Genomic DNA, 20,570 nt, shown 5'->3' with positions numbered 1-20,570 from the left:
TTAAGGCATTTTGGCAGCGTAGCTCATCTTAGCCTGCGCAAAAGCACAGTCAGGTCAGAAGCTATGCTGTCCGCTATGAAATAACACAAGGTTTCATGGTCTCATTAGGTATCTCCTGACCAGACTGTGTGATTTTGCAGGCTGGGCTGTAGCTATAATTTATAAAATGCTGGTAGCATATTTCATACGACCCATTTTCGCATGACACATCTTTTTAAATCTCATTGTATCATGAAAATTGAACACATAACCTTAATAAAAAAAAATTATAGAAAATTTTAGTCAAACTGTATCATTTATAGCAAACATGCTAATTGTGTAAGCCTTTTCAGACTTTCAGGAATCTTTTCCAGACAGGCTGACAGCCTATGGCAAACATTTGTGGTTAGAGAATCAAAAGCAAAATTGTCATGTTAAAAGCAATACCAAGTTATCAACGATAGTTCATTTGGTCTTCCCCTGAAGATTTACTGACCCTGAAATTCTGAGAGATGAATCGTATCTTATCCAAAAGGTGTGTCATATGAACCTGCAGTGGGTAGTCTAAAATTCCCAACACTGAAAGGTGTTACATCCTTTATGCTGTTCACAGACCCAGTGATGGGGCCAATGTTTGAGGGGATTCTTCTCAAATCAGCCAATTAAATATTTGAATATATTCATTTGGCTCTTCTTGAAGGAAATTTCACCAACATTTTACAGGGTGCAGAATCAACGGAGTTTTCAGGGGTTTTTACATGGGCTTGACAGAATGTAAACACACTGTTAAGAACTTTATTTTTTCAAATATCTCGAGTTATTGAAATACATTTGCAAAAATCATAAGTGCATGAAAGACAGTTTTTCTTGCAGTTTGTGCCGATATCTTAAGGTATAAGAAAAAATCCTTGAATATGTCTGAGATTGGTGACAAAAATTCATGTTGGGTGAAGCGTAAACGTTAATTACACATGGGCTTTTTGAACAAGAACACATGCTTATGAAATAAAACAATTCTGATGTATTACATATTGCAATCAGCAGCATAAAAATCTGTCTTTTATGGACTAATTGAAATTCCTAAGAAAAATTGTTATAAAAAGTTATTTGGAAAAAAGCAGCATTTACCGGTGTGTTACAAAGTCACATGATCCTACACCCTGTTAACCCTTTGCATGCTGGGATATTTGTCTTCTGCTAAAATGTCGTCACCTGAATTTCTAAAATTATCATTTTCTTCAATTTTTTTCAAAGAATACTATCAGAATAGCAAACAGTTTGGATCTTGATGAGACGCCACGTTCTGTGGCGTCTCATCTGGATCTAAACTGTTTGCAAAGGCCTTCAAAATTCGGCTCCTGCACTGAAAGGGTTAATAGACTGTTGATAAAGGTCATTCAAGGTGAAAATCTGGGTTAAAAAGCTACGCCAAATTAAAAACTAAATTGTATACCAGCAGGCTTTTTAAAAAGAAATAAACAAAATATTGCAACTTATCATACATAATCATCAATTAAAGAAAATCCAACCAATACATGCCATGTTTGATAGATATCCTTGTTTGATAGATATCCTATAAAAAAAAAACACTACTGGACATATACGTTTATAAAAAAGAATGGGTTACTTTTCAGTTGCTTCAAAAAATGTAAAATATGTCAACTATGAGAAGACTATATGACTGGTGGCAACATGTTTTGCCCATTGTCAATAATGCTTGTTATCATTTAAAAGGCTGCAACATGCATGTCCTTAAAGGGACATTTTCACAGATTTTGACAAGTTTATCATTAAATGCTTTAAATTGATGAATGTAAACACCTGAACTAAAGAGTTCCAGTATAATTTTTTTTTAAATAATAATAATAATAAAAAATTAAGTACCGGTAATCCGTCTTTTACAGATATTTAAATTTGTTAAGTTAAAGCTACTTTGCATCAGTGTATTTATTAACGCCTTAAGCATAAAATTAAACGTTGCTTTTAGTCACAAATTTATTTCCCTTGCTGCCATATATAAGTATATTGTTTCAACAAGAGCAACCATATATATAATATACCATTAGCCTGATTAGGGCTTTATCCCATGTTTGTGAAGTGGCCGTCACCCCCTACTTTTGTGAAATAAGTTGCAAACTGTTCAAAACCACAGGTGTTGGGCGGGTGACAAAGTCACTTAAAACAAGATCAATATCTCATATAACAACATGATTCATCACTTTACCAAAAACAACAATAATTCGTATAATTATATATGAACATTCATTAACATTATGTAACTACAATGTAATTATTTTGCTGTCAAAGTGATGAAACATGTTGTTTGATGACATATTGATAGTGTTTTAGTGACTTGTCCATGCACCCAACACCTGTGTACAAAACTGTAAAAGATGAGTTGCAAAATTTTCAAAATAGTAAAAAAATGAGTAGCAAACTTATGTGAATAATGAAATATGGATCGCCAACTTCTCAAATTTGTGAAAAACAGCCATTTATTTAAAAGGCAAAAAGCCCTGACCATATCTCCTCTTCCATTTAAATAAAACAAAAAGAGCAGAACAACACATTTAAAACAAGTTAAAAATATTATTGCCATGGTCCCCAGAATCCCCCATGCCTGGCAGGGTCAGCCAAAGGGTCATTTTCAGGGTATAAACAGGGAACCGCTGTACTGTCATAATACTGCAGCCGATCCAGCATGGTTTTCACAATAGCTGGTTCCTGTTCTGATAGGTCATTGTTCTCATTTGGATCCTGTGTAATGTTGAAGAGCCAGAGGTTTTTCAAGTGTGTGTGCCGTGGATGTCTTTCTTTGATGGATATTGGCGTCTTGCTGCATGGAGGTCTAGGTGTCCAGCTGCCGTCACCTGATTGATGAAAAATATATACGAGCTCTGTGAAAACGGGGTTCAATGCATGTGAGTAAAGTTTCGTTCTAGATAAGCATGTGCAAGCACCACAGGCTAACCAGTGACGACGCTATCCGCTGTTATGGTATTTTTTGTTTGAATAAAGTCTCTTCTTACCCAAAATCAAGTTTTTGTGTTGTTAAGCATAGTCCCTGATTAACCCATGTGAACTGCACAGGCTAATCTGGGACAAGACTACGCACATGAATATAACCCCATGTGAACTGCACAGGCTAATCTGGGACAAGACTACACACATGAATATAACCCCATGTGAACTGCACAGGCTAATCTGGGACAAGACTACGCACATGAATATAACCCCATGTGAACTGCACAGGCTAATCTGGGACAAGACTACGCACATGAATATAACCCCATGTGAACTGCACAGGCTAATCTGGGACAAGACTACACACATGAATATAACCCCATGTGAACTGCACAGGCTAATCTGGGACAAGACTACGCACATGAATATAACCCCATGTGAACTGCACAGGCTAATCTGGGACAAGACTACGCACATGAATATAACCCCATGTGAACTGCACAGGCTAATCTGGGACAAGACTACACACATGAATATAACCCCATGTGAACTGCACAGGCTAATCTGGGACAAGACTACACACATGAATATAACCCCATGTGAACTGCACAGGCTAATCTGGGACAAGACTACACACATGAATATAACCCCATGTGAACTGCACAGGCTAATCTGGGACAAGACTACACACATGAATATAACCCCATGTGAACTGCACAGGCTAATCTGGGACAAGACTACACACATGAATATAACCCCATGTGAACTGCACAGGCTAATCTGGGACAAGACTACACACATGAATATAACCCCATGTGAACTGCACAGGCTAATCTGGGACAAGACTACACACATGAATATAACCCCATGTGAACTGCACAGGCTAATCTGGGACAAGACTACACACATGAATATAACCCCATGTGAACTGCACAGGCTAATCTGGGACAAGACTACACACATGAATATAACCCCATGTGAACTGCACAGGCTAATCTGGGACAAGACTACACACATGAATATAACCCCATTTTCTCAGAGCGCAAATCATATATCTTGTATATTCAAGGAACCAGTCAAATACATTTAGTTCTGCTGTACTCAAAACCAGTCAATTTTTAGTTGGTGTGAGGTAACTCACATATGGCAGGTAGGCTTTACTTCACCCTACGGCACAATTCCACTCAAAAATTGAATATATTTCAGCTGTAATTTTATTAGCTGAAATTAGCCCTCTATAATTTCACATTCATTCCAATATCTATGTGTATAGCAAATCAATAAGTTAGGCATGCTGGAACATAAATTGGGTCCTCACAAAGTCATAACTGAACCTCATGTAAGGACCAACCTCACTTATACAAATTATGAAAGAGTGCCATTGTCTCAAAAATATGCCTGTCAATTATTTTTTTCTGTATGAGATTGGCAAATCTCAATTTATTTGACATATTTTACCTTGACCTTGAAGTATGACCTTGACCTTTAACTTAAGGACATATAAATCAATAATGACACATATTGAAAAGGAAGACATTTTGACCTGGATCATCTGTTAAGATTCTTAGGATGGAATATTATGGGCTGTACGTGCTCTGTGATTTAATGCATGTGTGTGAAGTGTTGTCCCGGATTAGCCTGTGCAGTAAACACATGCTAATAAGGGATGACACTTTCCGCTTTTAGATTTTTTGTTTAAAGAATTCCTCTTCTTAGCAAAATCCAGTTTAGGCAGAAAGTGTCGTCCCTGATTAGCCTGTGCGGACTGCATGCACAAGCTAATCTGGGACGTCACTTTACGCACATGCATTAAAAAACCTTTTCACAGAAAGGCTCATATAAATATACACTGTTTATTTGTGTGCTGCTTTCAACCAATTTAAACACTTATACTATTCATGTTATTGACAATTTTAATTTTTAAGGCACCATCCTCAGTTTTATACACATGTGTTTGTTGTATGATTTTGTGAAACCACAAATTGAACTTTGTATTAATCACTCCAGTATTGCATGTGATGATTTTTTCACAACATATAGTAATAATGATAAACATGATATACATGTTCATATAAGTCTATAGGTGTCACTTAGCCTGAACTAGTGTTTAACCTATTAATCAGACAGGATTTGTGCCTCATTATGGGAAAACTGGGCTTAATGCATGTGAGTAAAGTGTCGTCCCAAATTAGCCTGTGCAGTCCAAACAGGCTTATCTGGCATAACACTGACCTTTAATTTTTTGCTCAGAAGATACCCCCTTTAAACACAAAATACCATAAAGCGGACGGTGTCGTCACAGATTAGCTTTTTTGGACTGAATCTGAGACGGCACTTATCGCACATGCATTAAGCCCAGTTTTCCCAAGAACAAGGCTCATTTAATATAAACCTTGACTTATTACCTGGATCGCCCGTGATTATTTTCCAGTCTCCCATTCTTAATGCAGCCCGTATGGAGGTACTAAAGGTCCCATTTAAGGCTGGGCGCCCGTGTTTAGCGTAATGAGGGTCAATGTTGTGCAGGAGCTCTGTACGGGGGCTCTTGTCTCCATTGCTGAAAGAAGTGTCATGACATAAACCACAGTCTAAATTGCTCAACTAATTTTAGTTGTGTAAACCTAGGTCTCGCTGCAAACAATATAATCAGCATGTGACATTCTCACAAAAAACATGTTTATTTCCTGTTTATGTAAATTGATAATTCTTTGAAATGATGTACGTTTTGTATCTACTTGAAACGCATGCTGTTATTGCATACACATGCTAATGACGATGAGCTGTATATTCCTTAATAAAATAAACTATTCTATTCTGTTAAAGTGATAATATGGGCATTTTGCACTGTTGAATTGAGCTGAAAGGAATTGACAGGTCAAAAGAGTTAGTTAAAATGTGGTTACTGATCAAATATCTGCAACTCAGTTGTTTATAAAAATATATTTTATATTCGATATTCTTACGTGACCCACCCAGTCCTGTAAGCTGAAATGATCCGTAAAACAACATTGTGTCTTTGTGTCGTATGAACGAATCTGCACCAAAACTAACTTTAAATTCAAATCGTACATGCATAATCAGTTGTCAAACGAAAGTACGGTTGATATTCAAATGCATTATTTTTATGCTATTGTTTTAGTATGTTGATACTGCATTAACAAATATAAGTGTTTATGAAGTGAAAACACCAAAAATAAACAACAGTTGCAATAGACACCTATAAACTGTAAGATGCCCATAATATCACTTTAAGTATAATCAGCGGGGAATTCTTTATATCTCTTACATAGACACCAAGTACTAGTTCATTCCAGGAATATTTCAGAAACTAGAGTGTTTCAATAAGCGGTAGGCTTTCAATGAAATTGAGCTAGAAAATATAGGCTTAAATTAAAGTAGATAAAACAGAGTCTAAATTTCTCCACCAATTATAGTTTTCTAAACCGAGTCTTGCTGTAAACAATAAAGTCAACTAAACCTCAGAATGTACAAGAGTCAACTAAACCTCAGAGTGTACAAAAGTCAACTAAACCTCAGAATGTATAACTTTAACACGTATATGCTGTAAACCATTTCTCCATCAATAGGTATAATTTATGTTAACCATTTCCACATTATTGCAACTATTATAAGAATGAAAACCATGCCCATGAGATTGCTGCAAGAATAATTTAAACCTTAGTGCTTCTGTAGTTATTTTATAATTATCAAAACTTTAGAAGACCTTGCTTGTCCCAACTAGAAACTTACTTAATTGAGCTCCACTGGTCGAACCCATCCAACGGTTTGGTTCCCTGTAGATTACCGCCAGCCAGTTTCACAAGCGTTGGGAACCAGTCTGTGACATGAATGAGTCCGGTGGACACGGATCCGATGACATTATCACTGAGAAGCTTGCTGTGAATGAAGCCCACAGCATGCATCCCGCCCTCCCACATGGAACCCTTGGAGCCTCGAAGTGGGAAGTTGTTACCCCCCTCAGTGACCGAACCTCCATTATCTAAACATATATATCAGCCCACTCTGTGAATAGGGGGTTTAATGCTTGTGCGTAAAGTGTTGACCCAGATTAGTCTGTACAGTCCACACAGGCTAATAATGGACAACACTTTCCGCCCTAACTGGATTTTTTCTAAGAAGAGACTTTCTTTATATGAAAAATATCATAAAAGCGATACGTGTTGTCCCTGATTGTCCCAGACTCCTCAGGCTAAATTGGGATGACACATTACCCACACGCATTAAACCCCCTTTTCACAGAGCACAGCCCAAATATAATCAATAATCAATTAATATGGTACAAATAGTGTATATCAATAGAGTATAAATATTGTGTTACAATTATACACAAAGTAAATCTTTATCTGCACCAGCTGATTATATTAATGTAGTATTCAGTTTAACAATTATCAGTTCTGATCATACAATTAAAGGGATCTTTTCACGCTTTGGTACATTGACAAAATTGAAAAAAGTTGTTTCAGATTCGCAAATTTTCGTTTTAGTTATGATATTTGTGAGGAAACAGTAATACTGAACATTTACCATGGTCTAATATAGCCATTATATGCATCTTTTGACGATTTTAAAACCTAAAAATTATAAAGCGTTGCAACGTGAAACGATTGAATAATTTGGAGAGTTCTGTTTTTGTGGTTAAATTTTGTAAAAACTACAAAGATTGCTTATATAAGGTATAAAATACGTCAAGTTAGTGTACTCGGTGGAATAGCTCAGTAGGCTAAAGCGTTTTTACTTCAGGACTCTGGCAGGACTCCAGGGGTCACTGGTTCGAAACCTGGTCCGGGCAATGTTCTTTTCCTTTTTTTAATTTTATTCTTGATTTTTTACTGGAGCTTTTACGATCCAATGTTTACATTTATCGATATAAAGCATTTAATGAATAAGTTAAAAAATGCCAAAATCTGTGAAAAGGCACCTTTAAGTTCTGATAATATTAACATAGGATTCAAATTTTTACAATTAAACCTCCATTATCTGATTGTATTAATATTAACACTGTCTTATGTGAATATGGAATGAGACATCAAACTTAAAATGATATTTTTTAAACATAACTATTTATACATATACTGAATGAATTTTGTGTATTATCTTAATATTATTAGAACTTTTCAATGACTTTTTCATTAATATTGATTTATCACTAGACTGTGTTTATGTACACATGGACAGTTTAATTTTTAAAGACATAAAAGGCAAGGGTATATTTATATGATACTTTGTTAAAATAAATTAATGCATTGTTGAAAAAAAAGTATTCCCAGATTGATGTCTTAATCCGAATTCACAAAATAGTCTGTTATATAGTATAAAGAATTCACATAATAGTCTGTTATATAGTATAAAGAATTCACATAATAGTCTGTTATATAGTATAAAGAATTCACATAATAGTCTGTTATATAGTATAAAGAATTCACATAATAGTCTGTTATATAGTATAAAGATTATAAACAAAGTAAAACTTTACCTGCCTGCACCAGGGTATGAGAAACCTTATCAAGGCATGGGTCCATTATAAGCGCCTCTTTTGGGAAAAACTAGGCTTTGTGCATGAACTTAATGTTTCGTCTCAGATTAGCCTGTGCAGTCAGAATTTCCCGCTTTTATGGTATTTTCGTTTAAAAGGTTTCTTTTTAGCAAAAATCAAGTTTAGGAAAAACATGATCCCAGATTAGCCTGTGCAGATTACATAGGCTAATATTAGACAAAACTTTAAGCATATGCATTAAGCCAAGTTGTCCCATAACAAGGCTATGTCTATGTCATAGAACCTATACCAAAACAGCCTGTGACAGAACAAAAGTAATAGACACAACACAAAAATATGCAACATACACACAGGAATGACAAGTTGTACAACTGGGGTCACCACCTTATTATGGTTAATGCAAAATGCTAACCGTTTTAAAGAACTCAAAAACACTCTGTTGGCCCTGAGTTATTCACAAAACATTAATTTGCAAAACAAAACGCGCATCTAAACCTGTCCATTTCTGGTTGATTCTAAAAACAAATCTCTGAAGCAATTAATTTGGATATATTTACAAATACTTGTATTGCGTTTAGTAATTCATCCTTTTAACTACAATTTTTTGTTTATTTGGAAGGGAAAAAAATTTAATGAAAAAGAAGTATAGCTAAAAGTATAATAATTATAATAAATTATGTAAGACTTACATAGTATAAAGCAAGGTAGCATAATTTTGTATTTGGCCTTTAAGTTGTGTACTTGTTCCATGACAAGCTTCATCCTTTACTATAAATAAGCCGAGGTTCAATGAAACGGGGCTTGATGCATGTGCATAAGGTGTCGCCCAAGATAAGCAGGTGCAGTGTGCACAGGCTAATCATAGACAAATAATATAATTCTTGGTTTGAAGATTTGTTTAGTCTACTCTTCTAAATTAAAATCTAGTCATGGCTGATAGTTCCGCCCCTGATAAGCCAGTGAGGACTGCACAGGCTAATCTAAGATGACACTTTATAATATGATTCTTGGTTTGAAGGAAGTCTACTCTTCTAAATTAAAATCTAGTCAAGGCAGATAGTGCAGACTGCACAGGCTAATCTAAAATGACACTTAACACACATGCATTAAGCCCCGTTGTCTCAGAGCGAGGTTTAAATCCATGATCACTGACATCTGACATACCCGTTGTGAAGATCATGAGAGTGTTGTCCCACAATCTTCTCTGCTTCATCGCCATGGTGATGTTCCCAACAGCTTCGTCCATGCATGAAACCATTCCTGGAAAAGAAAACAGCAAGTTTGCACATTTCTTTATTCAATTCTATAAAAGAAGCATTTTAAATGGAATTAGTAGAGTCTATCAGCTATGTTGGTTTGATAATAACAATAATGTATCTAGGGGAAGCCACTTACCGATTTTTAAGACATTTTTTGATAAAAAAAAATAATTTTGAGTACAAAACAATGAATATTTTTTATATCAAAAGATGAATTTTTACATCTCAAAATCATTACTTGATATAAAAGAGTTTGTCATATTTTATGTAAACAAGAAATTGAATTTTTTATGATATCAAAAAATAGCGAATGTACTTTGATACCAAAAAATTGAACTATTGATATCAGAAAATCAGGTCTCTTTGACAATAAACCTCTCTGAAAATAGGTTGCAGCTAAAAATGACACAAAAGCCCTCATGGTAACTATATTTAATATGAAGTATTGCAATGATCTTTATGTTAAAAGCAACATGATCTCAAGACAATGAATTGTGTTCAATAAATCTGTCTCTGGCTGTCATCTTGGCAAATTTGCACAATGCAGATTAAATTGGATCGAAAGACTGGGAAACCGGTGGCATTTTAAAATAATGTTATTGCTTATGCCTGTCTGAGCCAAAGTTTTCCATCAGTCAGGGATTGTCAAAGGAGATGGCATTCCAGAAAAAGCTGATAAGTAAAACCCTGTTCATAACCTTTAATTCTTTATGGTTGTTTTGCACAAATTGCATTACTTTTTATCCAGTATCTACTCTATTTAACAGAGCTCCCTCCTCTATTTGACATAGTTCTCTCCCCTATTTTAAAGAGTTATTTCCCATATTTTAGAGTATCTGTTTGGAGCTCTCTGACATATCATTTACTAGTATTTCGGTTTCAGTTTATTTTGTTGATATGCAATTCCATAGAATCATAAAATATAGTATATTTGTTAGATCTTAAATTCATTCATTTTGTGAATGTCTGATGTAAAACTTCGTACATATATGTTTGTTGAACATGTGACTTTATGTCCGTGAGAACCCATGAAAAACCACAAAAATAGTGTCCAACAAATAATATCGGTTTCACTGTGTTTTTATTTACCTAAATTTTTATAACTATTTAGAGCTACTTAAATCTTAGTGGACTCCTATTTACTTTAATGTTATTTTTATTATTTACTTAATTTAGGATTTTAAATGTTAATATTTCAAGTTAAAGTAAAGATATTGAGACAGTTTATGGAATCTTTCCCCTGTTTCATCTCATAGCACACAATGACCAGGCTTTTTTCAGCCATCTCAAGTTTTTCCAAAATCACTGGACTTTTTGCACACACAAAAATCACAATCCCAAAATTGCATTTTTCCCACAAAACGGCCAGAAAAATACATGATACCTGCGTAGGTTCTCCGAAGTTTGTCTTTGATATACCAGTAAGGCTCCTCGTAACTTTGTGGCACTTCCACAGGGGTGTGCACTGCTTGGAATGACACGTACAGGAACAAGGGCTGCAGCAATATCAGTCTCATTCTGAGAAAACTGGGCTTAATGCATGTGCATAAAGTGTCGCCCCAGATTAGCCTGTGCAGTCCACACAGTCTCAAGGACAACACTTTCCACGTTAATGGAAATTTTCGTTTAAAGGAAGTTTCTTGAAACAGGAAATCCAGTTTAGACTAAACGTGTGGTCTCGGACTGCACAGGCTAATCTGGGATGACACTTAATGCATGTTCATTAAACCCGGTTTTCCCAGTCTGATGCTACAACCATGATTAGTGTATCTAGTGAAAAATGGGCATAATGCATGTGCGTAAAGTGGCGTCCCAGATTAGACTGTGCAGGCTATTCAGGAATGACACTTTCCGCTTTTAAGACATTTTTCGTTTAAATGAAGTCCGAACTTCTTAGCAGAAATCCAGTTTAGACGGAAAGTGTTGTCCCTGATAAGCCTGTGCGGACTGCACAGGCTAATCTGGGACGACAATTTACACACATGCCTTTAGTCCAGTTTTCTCAGAACGCGACTCATATGGTACTTTAGTAATGACACTAAGTGCCTTTTATAAATTTTGCTTTTTAGCTCGTCTTGGTGGTCCTGATTTATAAAATAAAGGGAAACATTTAATTAATCATCAGTCATGTACATCTCACATGTAATTAAAATTGGCCGTGGTATAGCAAAAATGGTGTCCGCCTAGTGACTGGGAGTTCTCTGGTTTTATCCCCATTGTAGTAGCTTTCTTCAGATCTCCCTCAAAGACACCATGTACTGGTTCTACCCAGGAAATGGACTAGAGAGTGTTTCAATACACCTTAGAATTTCAATGCAATCAAGTTTGAATAAATAGGTTATGAACAATTATAGATTTGTGTGTGTTTTTCTCTTTGTTAACATTTTTATAAAAGACAAAAATGAGTCATTCATGGGCTACAAATAAACTTATATTTTATTTGATGCTTACTTAGAAAATGTCATGGTGCACAATAAAATGATGCATGCAGTATTTCAGTGCAAGAAGAACTGGTACACACTAAGAAAACAATTCCTACATTGCTGCTTACTGTGCCAGTGAGGTGTGATACACTGGTACAAATATTACTTTACTGACCCTGTATTACATTATACCACTGGTTACAGTTTGGAGTTGAGATAAAGCCATAATAAAACTACCGAGTTTTCTGCACCATTTTGGGAATGGGGCAGGGGCCCTTGGGATGAGTTTTCTGCACCATTTTGGGAATGGGGCAGGGGCCATTGGGATTAGGAAAACTTGCTGTTGCTTGGACTGAAATTGATGTATTATCTTTTATGCTACCAATACTTTATAATTGAGAATAAGTGTTTTTCAATGTTATATAAGTAACTTAAATTCAACTGAAAGAGCTGCATTATAGGGAAATTAACTAAATGTTACATTTATTTACACACTAAAGTATATGAGTATCATCATGTTTTGGGATAATGGTAATTTTAGGCAGTCATTTGGGAAACACAAGTTAACATTAGCCCTTTGCATGCTGGGAAATTTGTTGTCTTCTTAAATGTTGTCTGCTTAATTTCTAAAATTAGCATTTTCTTCGATTTTTTTCAAAGAATATTATCAGAATAGCAAACAGTTTGGATCCTGATGAGACGCCACGTTATGTGGCGTCTCATCTGGATCCAAACTGTTTGCAAGGCCTTCAAAATTCGGTTCCCGCACTGAAAGGGTTAGGAATGGGACTGAATAACAACCTAAGAATTCACCAAACAAACACCAGCTAATAATATACCTTATCATCTTAATAGTATACCTTAGCATATAAATAATATAGCTTATCATGTCAATAATATACCTTATCATGTCAATAATATACATTATCATGTAAAGTATTTACATTATCATTTAAATAATATACATTATATTTAAATAATATACCTTATCAAGTAAATAATATACCTTATCATCATCATGTAAATAATATACCTTATCATGTTAATAATATACCTTATCATGTTAATAATATACCTTATCATCTTAATTAGATACCTTATCATCTTAATAACATACCTTATCATCTTAATAACATACCTTATCATCTTAATAATATACCTTATCATCTTAATAACATAACTTATCATCTTAATACTATACCTTATCATCTTAATAATATACCTTATCATCTTAATAATATACCTTATCATCTTAATAACATACCTTATCATCTTAATAATATACCTTATCATCTGTGTGATTGTTGATGATATCAATGACTCTGTTTGCAAACAAATGCGTGGAGTAGGAGCCATTGTAGTTGTTGGTAGGTGTGGTGTTCTCCATAAAATCAGTGCCGCACATTTTCGCGTGACAGCGGTAGTGGTTGTAGTACCCCTCACTGCCGGTGAGATAGCCTTGGAATGGAAAATAATACACTGGTAAACAAAGCAAGGAATTACTATGGTCACAAATAAAAAAGAGGATATATAGACTGCATTTTCTTAAAATAAAAATAACATTAAATTCATATTTCGTTTTTTTCATGCACTTATTTATTTAATTATAGATCTAATGATTTATCAACAGAATTGTTATGAAAACATTAAAATATCAATTGCCAAAAAAGATACAATTTAATGTCACTCATACATGTTTTACAATTTTAGATTCAACATAATGTTAAAAACAAATAAAACAAGTTTCAATTTCAATTCAAAAGGAATTCTTATAAAGACCCTGGCCTTACTAATTATGCAACCAGTGATTATTTCCTTCTTTATTTAGTACCAGGAAATAGCACTTTTCCAATTGAGAAAAAAACTGCACATCTCCAAATAGCCGTCAAAAAATCACAATTGAATTAGGCTTCAAAAAATAAATAAGTTGTTTTATAAATAACATGCAACATTTAGTTAGTTTCCCTATGCAGCTCTATGGCTTGAACCTAAGCAAATATAATATTGACAACTTGACAACACTTAGTTCTCCATTTTAAACTATTTGTGGGCAAACAATCATCAAAAGTTTTTAGTGCAAATTTTTCCCAATCAGGCTGCAGGTACTGTTCCTTTTCCCAATATGGAAAAAAATTGAAAGCCACCTACCGAAGAAGGTGTCAAATCCGCGTCTTGTTGGCATGTGAGCATGTGTGTAGAAGCCGGCGTGCCACTTTCCCACAGCGTGAGTGGCGTACCCGGCCTCCCGGAGCTTATCAGCAATCGTGGGGCTGTCCAGGGGAAGACCATAAGGCTGGGCGGCCCAGATTATTCCGTGCTGCAGTCCCGTGTGAATCTGAAGACATTGAACATGACGTGTGTGTGTATGAGAGTTTTTTTCCAGGGGTCACTGCTTCTTCAGAACTCCATCTATGGGCAGACCTGCCCCTGTGAACTTTCAGGGGAAAATGTTTTTATTGAGCTAACATATGTCAAATGAACCCCAGCTGCCCGGTTATTTTCCAAAGATATAATTTGGGGAAATGGATCAGTGCACGATGACCAATAACTGTGCACTGGTAGTTGGTTTCATCTGTGTCTCATCGGATGGGTAGATCAGATGTCGAAAGATATGCTAGTAGCCCTGAAATATCATATTATACAGAGATAGCTTTACATATTTTAATATGATAATTTGGAAGCTGAATATGTGCTTACTGTTAATAAGTTATGATGAATTATGATTTATCTTATATATTGAACATAACACAGACATTAATGATTTTAATATTCTCTTTGTTGTTGTTTTTTTGGAGGTTTTTCTTCTAAAACATTTTGTATTTCAAATGCAGCCAGGGTATTATTAAAGTGCTTGTAACTTTTTCATGTTAAATGTTGATGAAAAAGACATTGAACATGTTATAATTGCAATTGTCGGAATATCCCTTATTTATATCAGACTTTAGCCCTTTGAAGCAAAACAAACAAACTCTTAAGATATGCATCATTAACTTTATTTATTTAATTGTTTAAGATGTTTAAAAAAATTAATGTCCAACACAAAACTTACTTAAAATTTGAATAAGACCTTTTTACATGACATAAATACAAATTACACTTGATATAATTATTTAAAAGTTTATATGACAGTCACTTGTTTTAATATAATCCTCAAGTATTAGTGTGCAATCTTATTTCACTAATCAACCAGTTAATAATTGGTGGCGCAGTGGATATGGTGTCCACCCAACAACTGGGAGGTCAAGGGTTTCATCCCCACTGTAAAAGCATTCTTTAGTTGTCAACAAAAGACCCCAAGTACTGGTTCTACCAAGGACACAAACCGAAGTACTGGTTCAACCAAGGACACAAACCCAAGTACTGGTTCTACCAAGGACACAAACCCAAGTACTGGTTCTACCAAGGACACAAACTCAAGTGTTTAAAAAAGCCTAATAAGCCTAATGCTTTTCATGCCATCAAGCTAAAATAAATATGTTAAATTCTTTCCCACTTAAAGCGAAGTGAAAATGGCTGTATGCAAACAGCATAAAACCAGAACAGCCTGCAAGTAACTCGCAGTTTGTTCAGGTTTTATGCTGTTTGCTGCTCCTCGGTACCTTAGGGTAGGATGATGCACTCACTTAGATATACGTATTTTTAATTTTTTTAAGTCTGATGCCTTTAAAACTTAAATCTAGTAAGAACATTCTTTGATTAAATTAAACTTCCTTAGGGACTACAAATGCGTAAAAATACGCATATCTAAGTGGTAAAGGGTTAAATACGTATCTAAGTGGTAAAGGGTTAAATATGTATCTAAGTGGTAAAGGGTTAAATACGTATCTAAGTGGTAAAGGGTTAAATGTGTATCTACCCAGTAAGTGGTAAAGGGTTAAATACGAATCTAAGTGGTAAAGGGTTAAATATGTATCTAAGTGGTAAAGAGTTAAATACACATCTAAGTGGTAAAGGGTTAAATATGTATCTAAGTGGTAAAGGGTTAAATATGTATCTAAGTGGTAAAGGGTTAAATACGTATCTTAGTGGTAAAGGGTTAAATGTGTATCTACCCAGTAAGTGGTAAAGGGTTAAATAAGAATCTAAGTGGTAAAGGGTTAAATATGTATCTAAGTGGTAAAGAGTTAAATACATATCTAAGTGGTAAAGGGTTAAACTTATGTTTGGTCTGCCCTAGAGTCAATTCTACAACCTACCTGGTATCTACCAGACAAAAGTTGAGTCCTGGTTGGTGAACATATCGGCTGCACGTAGTAGTTCTCCAGCCTTACCCCGCTATATGCCAAATTATCCAAGTTTGGTGTTCGAATCTCAGAGCCATGGTAACCAATGTCATGAAAACCGTAGTCATCGGCAATCACCAGTAGAATGTGTGGTTGCTTGGCTTCACAGATAGAGACACTGAGCACAATTAAAGCACTCAATATGACCACGTTTTTCATCAACATTCTTGACTGGTCCTCTTAGTCTAAAAATATATTTAGAGATCTTTTGTTTAGAGTTGACATTCCTAAATCATGGCAACACACTCTTCTACACATGTTGTATAATTATTATGGAAACCATTAATTTGTTGACCATTTGGTGAGCATTATAAAAAAGATGAAGTTTACCTTCTTACTTGGAATACAAATGCCAGAAGTATTTGAATATTGTTTGAATAGATAACACTTTTGACAAGTAGCAAGTATGAAGGAAGTTTCAAATGGATACAAACAAGTAGTCCATGTAGTTTTTCTTGAATGCTCTGAGCTTTTATAAGTACAAATGTACAGCTCGACCAGGAGGGTCAATAGCTGGTCAATAGCTGGTATTTGGATTATTGCAACTTTTGGTCCATGGTCAGAGATGTACGGAATACCGTAAGTGCCATCGTGGTTACACATTAAAATCCAGAGGGCCACAATGGGATAGTACGATGGCGACAATGCGATAGTACAATGGCGACAATACGACAACGCAATAGTACGATGGCGACAATGCGACAACGCGATAGTACGATGTGGCCATCGTACTAAAGCAATGTCGCCATCGTACTATCGCCGTGTCGTACTGTCGTCATTGTATTATCTCATTGTCGCCATCGTACTATCGCACTGTCGCCATCGTATTGTCGCACTGTCATCATCGTATTATCGCACTATCGCATTGTCGCTATCGTACTATCGCACTGTTGCCATCGTATTGTCGCACTGCCGTCATCGTATTATCGCACTTTCCAATGTCGCCTTCATATTGTCGCACTGATGTCATCGTACTATCGCATTGTCGCCATCGTACTATCGCGTTGTCGTACTGCCTTCATCGTATTATATCATTGTCGCCATCGTACTATCGCACTGTCGCTATCGTATTGTCGAACTGTCATCATCGTTTCATCGCACTATCGCTTTGTCGCCATCGTACTATCGCACTGTCGCCATCGTTTTGTCGAACTGTCGTCATCGTATTATCGCACATTCGCATCGTCGCCATCGTACTATCGCACTGTCGCCATCATATTGTCGCACTGTCGCCATCGTACTATCGCATTGTCGCCATCGTACTATCGCGTTGTCGCCATCGTAATATCGGATTGTCGCCATCGTACTATCGCGTTGTCGCCATCGTACTATCCCATTGTCTTCCTCTTGATTTTAATGTGTAACCACGATGGCACTAACGGTATTCCGTAGAGATGAGGGCAATAACTGACATATACTAATACCTTTTATTTACTTTATCATAAATAATTCAAACTGTTAAATGTTATTACAACACATGTAGAACTATCTAAAATCAAGGTTACCAATTAAATCCACACACTTATTATTTATATGCTTAAAGCACACACTTAAGATACTTAATTTAGCAACTTTACCTGCAAGTCACAGCCCTTCAAACGCATCTTACCTTGACATTATTACGCTAAACATTCAGAAAATAATGCCTAAGTCATACCAGAATACAAACACAAAAAGCACAACGATTTAAGTCATACCAGAATACAAACACAAAAAGCACAACGATTTAAGTCATACCAGAATACAAACACAAAAAGCACAGCGATTTATAGGCTACTTAAAATATTTAAGATCAGTGACCAATGCAGTATTGATTTTTGCAATGTATTATTTGCAATACCAACTGACCACAAAAGATCAAATATACGCATGAACCTTTGAACCCAATGGAAAGATTAAAAACCATTCATTCATTCGCAATTTAAGATTTAATACTGGAGCAACATAAGGAATATTTAAGTTGAAGATATAACCACTCGTTTTTAAATTAGCATTAATTAGCAATTATTTTAGTATACATGTTTTGTTCAAAGCCAACTTACATGTAAAATTAAACAATTTAGTTTCTGAACTCTTCTGTTTTGTAACATTAAAAATTGACATGCATTTGTAACAAACCATTATATTACAATAAAACAGTAATTTATTAAAATCTTGAGTTAAAACAAATGAAATGTTGTGCCGGTGCCCGGCCTACGAAACGCGCACATACCTCATGATTGTGAACCAGCGACAAATCGGTATAGTGCATGCTGGGCAGCACGAGTTTGTACGGTCTCTTGTGCACGGGTGGTTGATGTGAGTAGATGTGTTTTCCCTATGTGAGTATTGCCAGGAGTAATTGTGAGCCTGTGACTGATTATGATAGCCTGTGATTGTGTCAATGACACGTATTTCCCTGGAGGGCCATACCCAGAACGTATATCCAAGCCTGTGACTGTGTATGTAAGCCGGTGACAGTGTGTTGTGAGTACGTGTTTGCCTGGAAGTGTATTCCCAGAAGTATAGTTGCATTCCGTTACGTTTACCCGACGGGCCGACGAGTATAGCCGACTAGCCGACGAGTTTCCTTCGAAGACGACGAGGACAATTGGTTCCATCCTGGCGAGGATTCCAGTCAATGTCAACGTTAGTATTAGATCTATATTTAGTGTCGTTGCTAGTGAATGCTGTAGTTGTAGACGAACCCCACAAAGAGCTAACCGTAAAAACACCACAGAAATCAAATACAATCAAGTTAAATTTGTTTCTTACTTGAAACGCCAAAGATAAGAAAATCGGCACTGCCTTTTATATTACCTTTATATTACAGAGTATCCAATAAATAAGTGGCGTGACCAGGCAGGTAAATTCAATAAACATCGTCGCTTTTTGGTGTCGTATAAAACGGATTATAATAGCATTTTTGATGAACGATTTGATAAAAGTTGCACAATGGGATTTTTGTGATTGGCAGGTATATAGATAAAGTGACAATCTAATACCGGTTAAAGAGTTGTATTCGCACATGTTAATCCCTTTTGTTAAATCATCGCAGTCTACACAATAGGTCAATATACCTACCAATCGCGTTTTCACACCACTCCGCAATTAATCGTGTTTTTTTTCCAGAATGTACGATAACTGTTTCAATAAAGACTTATCTTAAAGACCGTAACGATAAAGATACAGCATGTTTGATTTGTTATTATTTACAGGAAATGGCAATTCCAAATTGAGATATAATTTTGTTGAATGCTATACGAATACTTACCCAGATGTCAATGTTTTATGTGTTTCAACTACGCTTTCCACCCGGATCACGTGACGTTTAGAAGAACTAACGTGACGCATTATTCTGTAGCGCTTTTTGGGGACAAAGGAACAATTCATGAAGCTAGAATTTGTTAATATCGAGTAAACGTTAAAAATCGTTAGTTTCTGATTAAAGTAATCTCATTTGAGATTTAAACAAAACAATGCCAGTCGTGTTTAATGAATTTATTGATAATTAGTCAAAATGCTTTACGTGTCGGAATAAATGTTTTGATAACATAATGCCTTAAATGCACAATTTCCACAAGGATTACACCCGATTGTCGTGAGCTGTCGGCTAAGTAACGCTCGATTGGTCATTGTCGGTTCGGGTACTGCTTAAATGTACCCCGGGTACTCTTAACTATACTTAAATGAACCCCGGGAACGGAAAATATACGAACACGTACCTGGCCAATTTAGACTGTACCCGAGTTTTATTCCTGCCCAAAATCCGATATCGTAAAACGCGCTACGAAATACGGAACAAAATTCTCGTTGAACAAAACCTTCCTCAGCATGTTTTTTTGAGAAGGATTCCGTTAAAATGGAGTTTATTTAACAAAATATTGTCATACATGTGAACATGATTAATTAGCCGACAACGACCAATTTAGCGTTAGAATTTACGGGTACGTTTCAGTGTATTTTCTGTACCCAGGTACATTTAAGTAGTATGCGAGCCGACAATTACCAATCGAGCCTAAGTAAGTGGCAACGATTCTATCCAGGAGGAGTACACCGTAGCTTGGGACCCATTAGAATGGCATATCCAAAAAATGCCAACCTGAAATTCTGGACTTGGACATTAATAGTGACACGGTATTATTCATGCATAACTGATTTACAACCA

General features: G+C 35.7%; 1 protein-coding gene across 2 annotated transcripts; it reads right to left on the bottom strand.

Moving 5' to 3' along the window:
• Positions 1 to 1,778: 1,778 nt before the first annotated feature.
• On the bottom strand, positions 1,779 to 19,329 carry LOC127837351 (arylsulfatase B-like). 2 transcript variants are annotated; one of them, XM_052364309.1, is made up of 9 exons: positions 19,223 to 19,329; positions 16,337 to 16,608; positions 14,289 to 14,475; positions 13,426 to 13,598; positions 11,102 to 11,213; positions 9,623 to 9,718; positions 6,694 to 6,943; positions 5,349 to 5,500; positions 1,779 to 2,849 (listed from the first exon to the last, which is right to left on the bottom strand). In XM_052364309.1, exons 2-9 carry the CDS (start codon positions 16,586 to 16,588, stop codon positions 2,569 to 2,571), a joined length of 1,503 nt encoding a protein of 500 aa, XP_052220269.1. In that variant the 5' UTR covers positions 16,589 to 16,608; positions 19,223 to 19,329; the 3' UTR covers positions 1,779 to 2,568. The 2 variants fall into 2 exon arrangements, with proteins under 2 accessions (XP_052220269.1, XP_052220270.1); XM_052364310.1 differs by lacking the exon at positions 19,223 to 19,329 and adding an exon at positions 16,754 to 16,787.
• Between the last annotated feature and the right edge of the window lie 1,241 nt (positions 19,330 to 20,570).

The sequence above is a fragment of the Dreissena polymorpha genome, chromosome 7 (assembly GCF_020536995.1).
Source record: "Dreissena polymorpha isolate Duluth1 chromosome 7, UMN_Dpol_1.0, whole genome shotgun sequence".
Taxonomy (NCBI): domain Eukaryota; kingdom Metazoa; phylum Mollusca; class Bivalvia; order Myida; family Dreissenidae; genus Dreissena; species Dreissena polymorpha.
Note: the sequence above shows the minus strand (reverse complement) of the source record. Positions and strands in the feature narration are given on the sequence as shown.

Coding starts and splice junctions, on each gene's coding strand:
- LOC127837351 (XM_052364309.1), bottom strand. CDS start 16,588: ATGTTGATGAAAAACGTGGTCATATTGAGTGCTTTAATTGTGCTCAGT. Junction 9,719..11,101: donor ACTTCGGAGAACCTACGCAG/GTATCATGTATT, acceptor TTTCTTTTCCAG/GAATGGTTTCATGCATGGAC. Junction 6,944..9,622: donor TCTCATGATCTTCACAACGG/GTATGTCAGATG, acceptor ATATATGTTTAG/ATAATGGAGGTTCGGTCACT.